The 16,060-nt window shown below is 40.7% G+C and overlaps 1 protein-coding gene across 3 annotated transcripts in view; it reads left to right on the forward strand.

The window, feature by feature from the left end:
* UTRN (utrophin) overlaps positions 1-16,060 on the forward strand; it is a 366,839-nt gene that overhangs the window by 67,128 nt on the left and 283,651 nt on the right. For all 3 annotated transcript variants that reach the window (XM_084513507.1, XM_084513506.1, XM_084513508.1), the window contains 9 exons: positions 3,043-3,135; positions 4,559-4,636; positions 7,819-7,911; positions 8,794-8,966; positions 12,320-12,435; positions 13,500-13,663; positions 14,227-14,430; positions 14,920-15,101; positions 15,820-15,970. In XM_084513507.1, coding sequence (XP_084369633.1) covers positions 3,043-3,135; positions 4,559-4,636; positions 7,819-7,911; positions 8,794-8,966; positions 12,320-12,435; positions 13,500-13,663; positions 14,227-14,430; positions 14,920-15,101; positions 15,820-15,970 — 1,254 coding nt within the window. The remainder of the gene's footprint in view (positions 1-3,042; positions 3,136-4,558; positions 4,637-7,818; positions 7,912-8,793; positions 8,967-12,319; positions 12,436-13,499; positions 13,664-14,226; positions 14,431-14,919; positions 15,102-15,819; positions 15,971-16,060) is intronic.

The raw sequence follows: 16,060 nt of genomic DNA on the forward strand, positions 1-16,060 counted from the left end.
CATAACACATTCAGCGTAGGGATATTAATATAACTTATTGCCAACTTCTAACAGACCAGAGCAGGGAGAACTAAAAGTGAACTAGAACCACCTTCCTGCTACCATCCACCACCCTCTCCTACCTTCTTGCCTCACCTCAAGCAGTGCAGGAGAACAGGAGCTGTGGTCAGTCCCTAATGCTTCGTCTCTGCTGCTCCCTCACAGTCCCTCCCTGTCCCTGCTCCCCGTGGGGTCCCTCCCACAGGATGCTGTCCTTCCCCACCTGAGCCTGCGGGGGCTGCCCACAGGCAGCAGCTCTCCAAGCACTGCTCCCACACGGCTCTGTACCATAGGGTCCATCCATCCCCCAGGAGCAAACTGCCCCAGCACGGGTCCCCTATGGGTGGGTGGCAGCTGCCCCCAGACCCCTGCTCCTGTGTAGGCTGTGATGCAGGGGAGGTCGTGATGGGCCACGGGGTCAGTGCTACAGCTCCCACCTAGCCAACTGCAGTCACCTGTACTTGCAGAAGGGTTACCTATGGGCTGAATTCCTTCCCACTGAGAACATTTTGCTAGGCTTAATCCATTAAATAAGTAGGCTTTTAATGTTGCCATGTCTGTTTGTTCTGAGGCTAGCGGATACTTTTATAATCCAGGAAGGAGTAGTTTAGATTGCAGAAATAATTTAATACCCTTCAGCTGCCTCTTTAAATTGACCAAAAGAAGTGGTGCTCTGATGGCCAGTGATGAAAAAATCATTCTCGTTAGAAAGTGAATCTGGATTATTTCCACTATTGCAGCAGGGGTGCAGTGCATAGGGCTGGAACATACCACTACCTGCTAAGCAAATGGCTAAGGGCAGCAAGTTATTCATTTTACTTTCATGGGTGTGAAGGGAGAAGATGTGAAAGGAAGAAAGAAGGGTGTATACTCTCAGCATCCTTATTACACAGTAGTAAATGAGGCATCTTTCTACTTTTTCAGCAGATCCTTTTTTTTTTTTTCTTTTTTTTTTTTTTTTCCCCTTCTGGACCTAAAGCAACAAACTTATTGAGGATATATAACATTCTCAGTTCTTGTGTTTTCTATTTATGTGTGTTATACATGAATGTGTTGCTTTATTTGTGTTTAACAGTCTGTTGTATGAAAAAATGCCTGATTTAAGAGTCATGTGCAGAGCCTGGCTTTATTGCTGTGAGTATGCAGGTAGGGTATTTAAACACTTTCTGTAATTTAGAGAATTAAAAATAACAAGCTATAAGCTTAAGTGTAATAGCAGTTGGACTGTCTGTTGCCAAGGGGAAGAAGTCTATAGGTGCTTGCAGTGGAAGCTGTCCGAATTCCTCACTGCCTCGTGACTGTGCAGTGCAGTCACACAGCCCGGTCATGCTAGGCTGTGAGCAGCCACTTTATAGCTAGCAGGCATTTGCTTTCACAACCAGCGTCTGAATGGTACTGCATCCAGTCAGACCTCTGCTAGCTCCTGCCTGCTCTCCTGGACACGTGAACAATTTCTCTATGCCCTTACCAACTGACTTTTAGACATTTTTGTGTGGTGATGCAAACCAAATTTCAACGAAATGTTGCTCTCATCCTGCTCCTGTGGATCACCTCCTCCCATTACACAACCATAAACTGTATGAGAGGTTTCCCTGGATATGCTCTAGTGTATGCCAGTCCTTGTGCTCCAGCGTGCTTTAAAGGTTTGGTTAAGTTGCTATGCAGAAGCAAAGCATCTGAAGCATCTGAGAAGTGCATGCATTAGGGTAAAAGCCTCGTCCCTTCCTGTGCTAGGAAGGCTATGGCTGAGCTCAGGCAGTGGCCATAGGTGACGGCAGAACGCTATCACTGACATGTAGTGAATGCTCCTACTTGGTGTCAGTCTGCCATACGTGTAAGCGTGTATATACACATTTTTAGGCAAGACTAAAGTAACTGGAGAATAAACTTGTCAGGAAAATTCATTGCAAAACTAATTTAGCTTCAAAAATGGGCTAGTATCTGTGTACGTTATCTAAGGGACCTTAGTTATGTGGCCATTCTTTCTACTGTTAGTTTAGGTGGTTTACACTATGGGTGATTGAGGTGCGTTTCCGTACACGAGATCAATAGGTGGTTCTGCAACTATTCAGCTCTGCTTTCATGGGCATAGTTTCAGTAGTATCAAACCCAATTAAATTGGACCTTTATGAACTTCTGGGGAAAACAAGTATTTCCACAGAAAATGGGGTTCAGAGGGGAGTTGAGCTTTGAGCTCCTTTGCTTTTTTTTTTTTTTTTTTTTTTTTTTGTAATTTATTAGCCAGCATTTGGAAATCAGTAATGGATGTCAGGGCAGGAGGAGATGAATGAAGGTACAGATCAATGTCATCTAATCTGTGTCTTGTCAGGTGGACTTTTGACAGCCTTCTTTCTGAAGAACGATGTTGTAAAAACAAGGGGATAGGAAAAAAAGGAAATATTAGAATTTTAGGTACTTCTAAGAAAATATTATTCTTTTCAAATTGGCCTTTCAAAGGGACAATGAAAGCAGCAGCTTAATTGATCTCCTGGCAATCAGTAGATGAATATTAAAAAGTAATTGCACTTAGCGGCTGACTGCCTGTGTCTTCTTTTTTATCCCCCCTTCTGTCACCTCTAGTCTAAAATCAGAGAATTTGTCCCAACAGATTTTTTCTGAAAAGCCCTGTTTTCCTCCACCCTTGGGTTTAGTTAGACCAAAACATTCTTTTGCAAATGATTCATCAAACTTGCTGGGTTTTGTCCTCTGCCATCCTTGCATGTTAAAGCATCTATCCAATGTGGGCTAGGATATGCTTACTCAGTTTCTTAGTAAGAGGCTGCTGAAACACAAAAACAGAGGTGGGGAGAAGAAAAAAAATGGAGAAAGAAGGGATACCTTCCCGATCACTGTCACAGTCTGTTGGGTTTTACTTTGTTCAGTAATTTATAACAAAATAAAAAATAACATTGAATTGTAAGATAAAAAAGGAAAAGTGCCATTTTCAGGGCTGTTTTGCTTACACATTGTTTTTATTACCACTTCTGTTTGTTTGCTCTGCAGAGTGGGACACCCCCAGTCAAGGACATGTTCACAGATCTGAAGGATGGAAGGAAACTTTTGGACCTTTTGGAAGGTCTGACAGGGAAACCTCTGGTAAGAGAAATGTTATATGAGTTGCACTGCTATCAAAACAAAAGCTGCCATTGGATTTTTGATTTTAAAAATGCTTGTGGTGTGTAATCTGACATGCTGTCTACAGTTCTAGTGGAATTCCAGGGAGGTTGACTCACGGAGGATGGGGTCAGGCTGGAGCTAATTGTGTAATTGTTTCTTTTGAGGGTTAAGATGCTGTTTAGCAAAGCTTGTAAAGCCAGTGGTGTTACTCACATAGTATATCTTTTTTTAAAATAGAGATATTATAAAGGTCTGTTTCTGGATGGTCCAGAAGAGCCGCTTTTAGCTGCATACCTGCGGACTTTTTCTAATATGCTCATGAAAAAAAATCCTAAAAAGAAAATCAAAACAAACAAAAAACCAACATGCAGTAGGCAAAACAAATCTGCATCTCCATTGGAAAAATCCTTTGTGGTCCTACAGATAGCAAAGGGCTGAAAAACTACTCAAGGCTTGTTTAGATTTCAGAAAATGCTTGCAGGGCTGTAACCTCTTTCCCTGCTAACATCAGTGCCTTTTCAGTCAGATAGAATGTGAAACATGGTGAAACCTGTGCCATCACTTGGAACTAAATTCTTGATTTCACTTTTTATAAAAAAAACTCTCAAGTTGATTTATTGCCTTTAACAGGAAATCCTTAGTCATTTAAATTTTTGTAAGCTTGTCTTATTTTTCTGAACAGATGCGTTTCACTAGTTCTAACGATTTAGGGGTCTGATTTGAAGTCTATTGACTCAAACCAAGTTTTTTGGTTTCTGATTTTGTTGATTACTGTGTTCCAAGGTCAGCTCCATGCTCTTTCAGTTTGATCATGTTCTGCTCTAGGAATTAAATTGTGGGGATTAAAGGCAAACGGAGTGGCAGGTATTGTCAGGAGTTGCAGTATTTTTTGTTTTTCTCCTCACAATATTAAAAGGAAGAGAAAGTAAGGAAGTATAACTTCTTCCCAGTGTGCAAAGATTTAGCAGGCTTTCAGTGCCAGAAAAATCAATTGCTGCTTGTTCCCTCTTGGGAGCCAAAAAATTTCAACTACTCTGGCAAACATTCAAAACCCTCAGATTTTCCCCAGGAACTCCCACTTTGCTGTTGTATTGCCAGTATGTAATTCTGCAGATGTTGGGAATAAAAACTCTGGACTTGCTTAAGGTAAACTGAAGCATACTTTGAATCCAAGACTTGTCCTATACCTCAGATTGAGGAATATTGTTCTGACCAGTTTTCATTTTGATATTTATTTTGAAATTGTTGGGGGTAATCTTGTCTGGTTTTGTTCTTATTAAAAAAACAAACAAGCAAACAAAAATAAGACAAATTTCCTATTGTTTACTCCATTATTTACTTATTTTGCTTTGATGAGTCAAGTTTGTTCTGATATAAACAGATTGTACATTTTTATTTCCAGCCTAAAGAACGAGGTTCTACAAGAGTACATGCCTTAAATAATGTCAACCGAGTGCTGCAAGTCTTGCATCAAAACAACGTGAGCATGTTTTTCCACAACTGCTTTTGATATACTCTTTAATTTATTCTTGTTTGTAAATGAGTTCAAAATGCAGAGGATAAAGATTTTGGCACCTAGAATCAGAATTCAGCAGGAATAGATAAACTGTTCTGCGTTTTCTTTATCCAGTGTAGTATTTCAATGTCTGGCAGCTTTGTGAAATCTTAAAATGTTAACTTAATACTAAGATAACTAAACTCTGTTTTGCTAAGATGTGTTCAGTTCCATAAACAAAGCTGACTTGAAACCCTGCTATGTATAGCTCATGAAGATGGCAGGATAAATAGCTAGTTTCCAATGAAGATGCATAACTTGTACGCAAATCTGTAACGGTATGAGAGGTTTTGTATCTCTGTGTTTCCTTGTCCTGCTCTCAAAATCCTTGAGGATGTTTCCAGTGACATCTGTTATCCCTGTGCCAAATTGTTCTTGAGTGTTCCTAACTTTGTCCTGTGCTAACAGGTCAGGAAAAACAAGCAAACAAAAGGAACCAACCACCGTTCTTTAAGAAAAACGAGAATAGTAGCTGCTTATTTTATTTTTTGTTCTTTCTGCCTGGAAACTAGTAGTGCTGTAGCAAAAGGATTTTATTTTTCCCCTGGATAACAAATCCTGATAAGCATAGTTCTCTATAATTAGAATTTCTATTTGCAAATGTCAAGGCACTGAAATAGTTTAATAACAACATTCTGGCAACAAAATACATCTAATGTAAAAAGGCACTGACATATTTATGTAAACTGCTGATTGAAGAGTGATACAAACATGCTGTATAATGCTGCACTTTCCCCTCCACGTTGGTGGACTAGTGTCATATTTCTAGGAAGCAGCCAAAGTTTAGTGGTGGGTTGTTTTTCTTCTGTGAGGTACTGTAAATATTGATCTTTTTTTTTTTTTTTTTTTTTTTTTTTTTTTTCTGAGGATAAGTAATGTGTCTTTCCATCTTGAAATTGATTTATTTTATGAAGATAATAAATTAAATGATATTGAGTTACAATAATTAATTAATTCTTCCTTAAGCTGGCAGGATCAGGATTTCTAGAAATAAACAGATGGTCTTAGTTAACTGAAGGTTATTAAGGTCAGGTATATGACTTATGCCTATTGCCTAACTTCATTAGAAAGTGTGTGTGTGTGTGAGAAGACACACAACACACAATCTACAGTCAGCTTCCTTTTATTGTCTTTGCTCAGGTCTTAGTAGTCCGCTTACCACCTAATGGGTTGTTAGGTGGCTGCTGAAAACAGCGGCTTAATTCAGAATCATTAAAATACCAAAGTGGGCATGTGGAGTCCTTCATGTATGGTGTAGGTTGCAAGGGGAATACAGTACTTAACAATAATAATGCTTGTGATTAATAATTTTTTTTTGTTACCCATTCTCAGGAATGTTTCACTTCTATTGCAGGTGAAAAATATCTCTTGTAATGTAATTGCTTTATTTTTGTGCCCCTAACCTTTTGTCTTGCTTTCTGCTCCTTGTGTTCTACAGTGGTTTACAGTCAGTTGTTTAATGGTGTGCACTGGTGACTTTTTTGACCTGTTTTGGCCTGTTTAATTTACAGTTGCCTTTAGAAAGTACATGCCCAGCATTTGCAAAGAGGATTACATTAGGATTCTATTCCAGCTGCTGTGAAAATTAGGAGGGGACAACCCACAAATCCAAACTTCCTTACTACTTTCAAGTATAATTTGTGGTTCCATGTTAATCTCAGCAACAGAGTTTTGATTTGATTTTTTGCTAATTGAGACAGCTATGGGGAACTGGAAATTGCCTAGACGGTATCTGAAAGCAATGAGGTTACAAGCAGATTTTGCAAAATTCAAGCTATTCATGGTTATGTGATAAGAGGAAAAATACAGAATGCCATTATGTTCTTACATACCAGGGATGCCCTCTAAAACAAAATGAAACTTTGTGTTTGTTCTTGTCTACTGTAGGCTAAATCCCCTGACAGCCAGAGGACAGGCTCAGTTACTGTCTTCCGATTGTCCCTGTTGTTGAATTGCTAGCCAGCTCCTTGGTGCAGGCTTTGTCAATATGAACAGTGATGGTCCCAGATACAGTGCTTAGGGTTAGTGCAAGCTAGGATCCATTTCTGGTAGGCACTGTGGGTAACACTGCTTTGTTCTGGAGCAGGGGTGCTCAAGGGAGAGGAAACCTTCACCACAGAGCAATGTGTTGAGCACATGGTGTTGCTCGCCCCTGGGGCTGGAGGTCGGCTCCTGGCTTGGGATATTTGCAAAAATGAGCCCCACTTTCTGTACTGTATGGGAATGTGTTGCAGTGTGTGAACATACACCCCAGGAGGTATATCTCTCATCAGCCACAGGCAGCTGTTCCTAGCCCCATTTCTGTAGGCCATGGTGGTGACTTAATGCAGTGTGCTGCTGTTGGCTTCCTCCAGAAGCTGGTTCAGAGTTGGTGCCTCTTTCTCTGAAACGTGTGAATGGAGAGTAGGTGCCCAGATTCAGACTCCGAAGTAGAAGTGAGCGAGTGTCTGGTGGTGTGCTCTGGGATTCTCTTCTCCTGAGTGCTGCATACGTGATGCTGGAGTGGGTAGCCTCTTGTGCCCTCCCACGCACTGATGTAATCATCTCCCTGCCTCTCTTTCCATGTTTTTATGTTTATAACATTCTCAATTATAATGCCACTGAGTTTAAATGTGCTCCTATGCATATAGGAAACTGGAACATTTTATTTTTCCCTTGAATTTTTGGTTTCCTTATATAAACTTGTCCCATTTGGATGCTGGTTCATGCAAAGGACAAACCTATTTTTAATTAAGGAGTTAAAGTGTTTTTTTTAGGAGCAGAACTGCTTCCTAACTTTTTTTTTTTAAAGCTTCGTGTTTTAAAGCTTCATGTTTGCCCGTCTATTGCTCAGTTTTATCTGCTAGTATATATGGTATATTAGAGGAGAGGATAAAAACTCTTCCAAATGAACGTTTTCATTGGTGCTATCTTTTGGTGTCCTGTTTAAGCAGTTGTTGTGACAAGCTGAGATAGAACCAGAGGTGACAGAGTATTGTCTCTTTCTTCCTGCTGGTTATTTCAGAACAGTTGATAACACATGGCTGGACAGACAGGGACGTGGGATGGGGTTGCAACTTGGAGCTTTGGTAACACTGTTTGATGCAGAGTTGGTCTGACCTCTCCAGGTGGAGCTGGTGAATATCGGAGGAACCGACATCGTTGATGGAAATCACAAGCTGACACTGGGGTTGCTGTGGAGCATTATCCTGCACTGGCAGGTGAGGAGGCTGCTGTGAGATCTCTTCCTTTCCAGGAATCATGCGCATCTATCTTCTGGGATTCTCAAACTTTTCTGGGGTTTTGGCAGCAGAAAATAACTGCTTCTATTCTGGGCTGGTAAATAAAGGCAGGCCAATGTTTGGTTTCTGACCTCTGTCTGTTGGCTGCCTCCCACAGTACACGTTCTCATATGTGCTAAGTTCTCAGTCACTCAGATCAGTTCCTAAGGTTGTTGAAGAGGCTTTTCAGGCTAAAGCATTGTGTTTATGTTCCTTCCTCAATACTTACGTGCTTCTGTTTGCAGATGTTTTCCCACTATCTTGGTAGCTGTGTTGGGTTTACATCTTTATTCACTGCTCTGTAGGTTTGTTTCTCAGCTGCATAGATTGAATTACTCCTGGCTTATCCACATACCTGAGAGGATCATGGAATTCGCTTGGAGGAACTTCAGCAGATGCTTGTACATAGCACATCAAACAGCAAATTTCCTGTGTTGGCTGAGCAGTTATCCTGTTCTTGCCAAAAACTTCTGCAAAGTTGTATTTTTGGGGTTTACTTACTACTGGAACCCTAGCACAAGGCAGTGGGAAATATTATAGTCCATGCTGAGTGACAGCAGCACTGAGGAGTGGGGGGAGGGCTGTAAGGTAGGGGTAACTTGTCATTTATTACATATGCTTTACTGGTTCTTGTAGTCAGCAGAGTATAAAGATGGCCTGAAGGTTCCTATTCCTACATTTCATGTAAGGAGTTAGAGCTTGACGCCTACCTTTTCACAGAAAAGACCCTTGCCTGATTTGTGAAGTGGCTTGGTTCAAAGGTTTTTTAAGCAGGAAAAGATGAGAACGTGTCTGTATGGAGTAGTTGCTGCTGTCTTGCAGGTGAAGGATGTGATGAAGAACATCATGTCAGATTTGCAGCAAACTAACAGCGAGAAGATCCTGCTGAGCTGGGTTCGGCAGTCCACGAGACCTTACAGTCAAGTCAATGTCCTGAACTTCACGACGAGCTGGGCAGATGGGCTTGCTTTTAATGCCGTCATCCACAGACACAGGTAGGTGACACAGCTCCTCTCAGACCTAGTGAAGTGAGCAGCTTTTTTCCCCTCATGTCTTCATGCTTGAGCGTCTGACAGCTTCTAGCCTGTTTCAGTAGTTTGCTGTAGTGATAACAATAACAACTCAGAGTTATTGCCAGAGCCTTGCAAAGGATGGAGCCAAGGCAGTGGTGTAACTGTTCTCACATGCACATTTGCTGGGTGGATTTACAGCCCACTTTAATACTCTACTATATAGAGAGTATGCTGAATGGGTGCCTGTAGGGAAGGGTTGATTACTTCCCTTCCCCTATACTTCCTTTCCCCTGCAAAGGGAAAAACACCTCAGTTTGCCATAATGCTTCAGGTGGAAGATACAGAAGCTTCAAAATGAAGGAATGAGAAAGACAGGCTCAGTAGCTTTTCTTAGATTTTGTATATGTTACTCGAAAGACTGTGTATTCAGTTCTTTCAGGAGAGCACCTTTTTGCATTCACTGAGTAGAAGAGCCAAATGATAATGGACTGCTTCAGGTGTCTGTAGTATGTTTATTATTTGTTCACTATACTTTATAGAGAATGTTATTTAAAGCATCTTTCTGCAGATGTCTTATGTTCTTTTTGATTTTGGAGAACTTCTTGATAGTCTAAAGAAAAGTTTGTTACAGACTCTTACGAAACTTGCACATCTGTGTGTGAGAGAGATCTGCTGCTGGGCAATCGATTCTAGTCTGGTGTATCTTAAATGAAGTCAGCTCATTCTTTTTGCAAGGGTTGGCTGTTCTTTATCATAAATAACCGTTCCAGTGTGGTAATGCTATGATGATATTTCCTCCTGGCCACCAGGTATCTGCCATGGCAAATACTTTACAAACACCTGAATATTTATACTCAGCAGATACTAAGTGATCACAAAAGCATTTGTTTACTTCTCTGCTGTTCTTTGCTCTCTGGCCTGTGCTGACTGAACTAACAGGCTCTATCGCAGGCTTGCTGGCTTCAGCCAGGGTTTGGTCTCATATACCTGTGTGCCTGGAGCTGGCTGGAGTTCAGCCTGCATGGATGCGTCATGGGGAGCACCTGCACCACACTGAGGGCTCCTGAGCAATCAGGACTGTCCTGCAAAGGCAGAGAAATACTAGCAAAAGTCTGAGTTTACACTGTCAGAAGTATTAACAAGATGTGAGCTGTACTGGTGGTTTTTTTATCAGTGTAATTGCAGTGGCATAGCTCTGCCAGTGAATGAGAAGCTTTGTGATGGAGAGAGCACCAGCTTTAGATGCAGGTGAGACCTGCTTTCCCCAGGGTACCGAGATGGGCAGAGGCAGTAAAATCAGTTTCAGGCTGTTGTCCTTCTGCCCCGTGACTATCTGCTTGGACTTTGTGGGATCTCAAGTCTGTGAGCTCTGCCCTTCCCAGAGCACTGCTATGTGGCAAAAGCCCCTGCTGAAACCTTTGAGTAACTGTGCTTTTCTCTGGCTTCGTGAAATTTCTTTTACCTGACTCTGCTGATCTCTCTGAGCCTGTTACTCCCCCATCCTGGGAGCCTAGCAGCTGCCAGTGCTTCAAAACTCAGCTTTGCAGTCCCCAGACACCAGTCCTTTAGCCAATGAAACACCATTTTCCCTGCATCTGAGAAATCTTGAGCTGGCTTTAAATTTAGGCTGGATTTGAAAGAAAAGCAATAAAAGGCTTGCAAGGAACAAGGGGATTGAGGCAGGATGCAGAACTGGTAGAACAGCAAGGCTCTGTAGCTTACCTGGACTGGTACTGCTCCCCTGCCTAAAGGGTATTGCCAGTATTGTGGTATTTACTTAGCTTTGTCCTATGGCACTTAATATAGGGGCATTTTTGTGGATCCCATTAAGAGGTTTATTTAGTAGCTCACTTTTGTCTGTATGTGTCTATGAACTATTGCTAACTGCATTACCTCTTGGCTATAACTTCGTAAGGCTGGCAGTACTTACAATTATATGAGGGAGTAGAACATGTAACATTTTATTGTGTTGGTCTCTTTCATTTCCTAATATTAGCCTAGTTCTTCTTCAAATTGAATTCTGTTCTTTGGTACAGTTTCCTTGCTCGTAGGCCAATACCTAGGTTGCAGTTCATTAAAATGTGTGTTACTGTGGCAGTGGGCAAGTAAGTGCACACACTTACTGCAATGTGTTTTCCAAATTAAGTCTCTTCTAAAACTTTATGTGAATCTACGTGGTTATCCTTGTTGCTTTTCCTGCATCGAGGTACAGTATTCCATAAGCTCGTATCAGTGTCTTTGTATATTTTCCCCTGTCCCAGCCCTTCTTCTGGCTTTTTGCTTCTCAGACCCTGCTGGTTTATGGCCTTCCTGTTTCACAAAGTGTAATGATTCAACAGATGTTGAAAGGATACTCTCAGGTCAATTTACAACTGAATTAAGCTTTAAAGAATTAAAGGCAAGCCCATCTCTTCCTCCCCACGTTCTATGAAACACAGGATCAATAAGTGTTTTAATGAGAAGCCACTACTAGAGGGGAATGGAAAGTATTTTAATGGTTTGTAGTTTTACAGCTGTGCTGCTGCAGCACTTGGCTGTTCATGCCCTGTAGGTATAGATACCACGAGGAGGGGCCCTCTGTGCTGATCCTTTTTCCTACCCCAAGAGCTAAGGGCTCTTTCCCCCCTAGACCTGCCGGTAGGTTTTTGCATGCACAGCTGCACTGAAGATTTGGTTTGTTAAATGCTAATGCAAGATGAAGGGTACTGGCACTGTCAATCAATGGGCTCCTTGGTCTGATTCACATCATGACTCTCATGAGTTCTTGTGAATTTTTTCTTCTTTTTTTAAACCAGAGGAAGGGCCACGTGGCGGGATGAGTGAGCAAGGGGTGTGGAGACTGCTGCTGCTCCTGGTCTGGGGTGGTCACCAAGACACCTCACAAGTTTGGAATGAGGCTTTCTAGGAAGAGAGTGGCTGTTCATTACCCAGCAGAGCCAGACGCAAAAATCATGTAATAATAATGCTGTAAAAGAGCCAATTGAAGAAAAGTGGTTCTGGAACAAATTTTCTGATATTTTTTCTGGTTTACTGATTTTCTTGTTAGTAGCATTTAATCTCCAGTTGCAGTCAAATAGTATATGTAGAAGGGAAGGTGGATGGCACTGCAGATGTGGTCAATTAATTGATTTGTGGTTGTCCCATTCTCATTAAGAATATTTTTGTCTGTCTTCTGTATTTGGTTATATGTGCTTATGTTTGTATTTTATATGTACCTGTGTATTTATATAACTTATGTAGCTCCCTCCATATCCATAACTTCAAATTCTGAATGGTATAGATTTTTTTTTCTTTAAATTAAATGTAGTATTTTCTGTTTTGTATTTCAATTTTAGACCTGAGCTCTTCAGCTGGGATGAAGTTATAAAGATGTCCCCAGTTGAGAGACTGGAACATGCTTTCAGCATAGCCAAAAACCACCTGGAAATTGAGAAACTGTTGGATCCTGAAGGTGCGATACAGTTATTCTATTTGATTTTAAACTTCTTGAGCTCTTCTGAAAGAAAACGCTTACATATACATTTATTATGAATACAAATCCCAGCAGTTTTGTGCAGTGATATTTTGTTTCAATCCCTTGGGCTTAAAAATATGTAAATTGTAGGGTAAGGGTATTCCTGTGTGTATGTATGCTTCAGCTTCTTGAATGTTAAAGTTCATATTGAGTTACCTTTCAGAGACAGTGCACAGGAAGGTGAAGTTGGTTCCCTGGTTTTATTTTATTTTAAGTAGCAGTTCCATTACAAGTGTCTGTGCTTTTCAGATCAAGCAGAGCATTTTGTAGAATGGAATAGCTTAAGAGCTCATGATCTTTTGTTCTTTGTTATATATGCTGAGTAACAGTAGCTGCCAGTGCTGTGAGTACTTACCATGTAGGAATGCTTGCCAGGAAACTTTTTATGGCCCCTTCTTAAAACCCTGAGCTGTCACTCTGCTTTGAAGTGAACCTCTGAAGATCCATTCTGTAAGACAAGCTGTCAAATTTTATGGATTCAAGCACCACCACCTTAAAAAGAAAAAAAAAAAAGTCAGCTGAATGAGTAGAACTCATAACCCCAGTGATATGTGAACCTGAATCTGTGAAATTCTTTTCCATATGAAAAGTAAGCAAGTGAATTTACTGATACTGAGAGTGGGATTAGAATATACATGGAAGTGTGTGTTTGAGGGGTACTGTTCCTTAATTGCATTTCTGCTTGGAATGCACTCCAGAATGTTTCCAAAACAATTTTTATTTCTCAGTAACTTCAGATTTGGGCTCTTACTTCCAAAAGATCATGTCTCTTAATGTAAATTCACTTGAAAATGTGGATTTTTTAAAAAATATTTTTTCATTGTACTGCTTTCAACATCTGTAAAACCTGGTCTTTCAATAGAAAGCTAAAGGCTAATTAACAGGATAACCTATGCTTTGCACTACATGTGAAATATTAGAATCTTAACTGTATTCTGCATGATGATTTAGAAATGTTGTTTCTTTATTAATTTTCTCCCATGTATTCTTTTTTGATGCAGATGTTGCTGTACAGCTTCCAGACAAAAAGTCTATTATCATGTATTTAACCTCTTTATTTGAGGTCCTTCCTAAGCAAGTCACCATGGAAGACATTCGAGAAGTGGAGACTCTTCCAAGGAGATACAAGCAGGAATGTGAGGATGGAGAATTCAACATGCAGCAGGTGTGTTTATTATCTAAGTCTGGCTGAATCTTCTTGAGTTGTAATTTTAGCTGATCTTCAGGCTTGTCAGTTCTCTGGAATGTCTTCTGCCTTGTTCAACACTATTGGGAAAATATGAAAAATCATAGCATCATCTTTGTGATTGAATTCATTGGTTCTTTTTTGTTTCCTGATTCATATACAAAATCCTTTTTGCTTAGGTAGAAAGCTACATCTGCATTATGCTTCTTTCTTCTGTTTATTTTCCTTATTTATCTTGACAAGCTGGAGTGGCCTAAAGTCTTTAACTGAGTTTGCAGCAGGACTTGTGGTGGTGGTATTTGTTGGGTTTTTGTTTGCGTGGGAGGTCCACAGCTCTGTTAAAATAAGTACACTTAGTTTTCTATCCAGGTTATCTTAAAATGGAAATTCATTAGTGGTGACTGTTGGCCCCTCTCATTAGAAATGTACCTAACAATTAGTTTTAAAATTTTATGAAGGATTGAAAGGGATCTTAGTTGTTCTATTCTTAGTATCATTTGGGAAAGCACTTCCGAGGCATCACTTTTCTCTTGACTGCCTAGGTTGTAGCACTTGAAGAGGAGCAGAGCAGTTCTAGAGCAGAGACCCCCAGCACGGTGACAGAGGTGGATATGGACTTGGATAGCTACCAAGTTGCTCTGGAAGAAGTCCTCACGTGGTTGCTGTCAGCTGAGGATGCATTTCGGGAACAGGAGGAAATATCTGGTGATGTTGAAGAAGTCAAAGAGCAATTTGCCACCCATGAAGTAAGCTTTTCTTAAGTTCCTTTTGTGTAGTTTTGCTTTTTTGTGTGGGAGCCGAAAATTTTATTTCCCTAGTCCTTATCCAAACACTGCCATTCTCTTTCTTGTGTCTTGCTTTTCCTAAACTGAAAGCACCTCTAACTGAATGGTGGTTTTTAAATTATTATTATAATTAGTTTTATAATTGACAAATTATAGTTTCTTGGCAGTGGAAATGGATCTTTTTAAGAGAGTTTTCAGTGGAACAGGTTTTGGAACTTCAGTATATTTTTTGTGTCAGCTTTCTGTGGCTGGCCCCCTGTTGTCATAGAATCACAGAATGGTTTGGGTTGAAAGTGACCTTAAAGATCATCCAGTTACAACTCCCCTGCCATAGGCAGGTTGCTCAAAGCCCCATCCTACCTTGGACACTTAGTGTCTTGAACGCTTTGAGATAGATTCTTGATAGGAGCTCACAGATCACGGTGATGTGGCTGGTTGTACTGTTTCCAGGCTTTTATGATGGAACTGACTGCACACCAGAGCAACGTGGGCAGTGTCCTGCAGGCTGGGAACCAACTGGTGGCACAGGGAAATCTATCTTCTGAAGAGGAGTTTGAGATCCAGGAGCAAATGCTGCTGCTGAACTCCCGCTGGGAGGAGCTCAGGGTGGAGAGCATGGACAGGCAGTCCCGGTGAGTCATCCCGCATGACCTCTCCTAAAGCTGAAGGACTGGTCTCTGGTGCTTGCTGCATCTCAGAGGAATTGCTTTGCATACATTTGTAAGATATTTTTGTCTGAAGTAGCTCTTCCGTTTGGGACATGAAATCCACCCTCTTTGTACTCTCCAAGATAAAACAGAGGAAATGAATATAACTGTCTTTTTTTTGGATTCTTATGTAAGAATATTTTGAGATTTATGTTATATAAGTGTACCAGACTAAATATGATACCTACATGCAGCAGTTACATAAATGTATTTTTAATATTTTCAGTAGTTTAAGTTCCTGAATAAAACATGCAGGAGATGTGAACAGCTATGTGTGTTTACGCAGCTAAAGAACACTTAAAAGATTTTTTTCCCCGCCTTTAGTTGTCAGGCTCAGAGCTGCACATCAAGGGAGAAACTGCATTTGATTGCCACTTGTAGCAGTGGTTCTGTTAGTGAATAGAAAATCCCAGTTGCAAGAAGCAACTGGGTATAAATTGCATAATTCACTCATTTTTATTCTGTTACAATAGAAACAGGAATACTTAATTCTATGTTCTGTAGCTTACTGGTGAAAATTATATTGGATGATACATAACTGGTTTATGAATGGTTATGTGTCTTTCCTTTAAGAACCAGAACTTAGTTTTTATCTTTGGGAAGACGGTTCCTGATGTGACTCTGCCTGTGCTTCCCCCTGCAGCCTGCATGACATGCTGATGGAACTGCAGAAGAAGCAGTTGCAGCAGCTGTCCGACTGGCTGACCATCACAGAAGAACGCATTCAGAAGATGGAGTCTCAACTCTTAGCCGAAGACATAGAGTCCCTTCAAAAACAGCTCGAAGAACACAAAGTAAACTTTTTCATCTGTTCTGTAATGAGTATGTGAGAAGTATTTGGAAGAAGTGTAGGTTGGAAGGCTTTCTTAGCCAATAAACTTGCT

This window comes from Aythya ferina (assembly GCF_964211825.1).
Source record: "Aythya ferina genome assembly, chromosome: 3".
Taxonomy (NCBI): domain Eukaryota; kingdom Metazoa; phylum Chordata; class Aves; order Anseriformes; family Anatidae; genus Aythya; species Aythya ferina.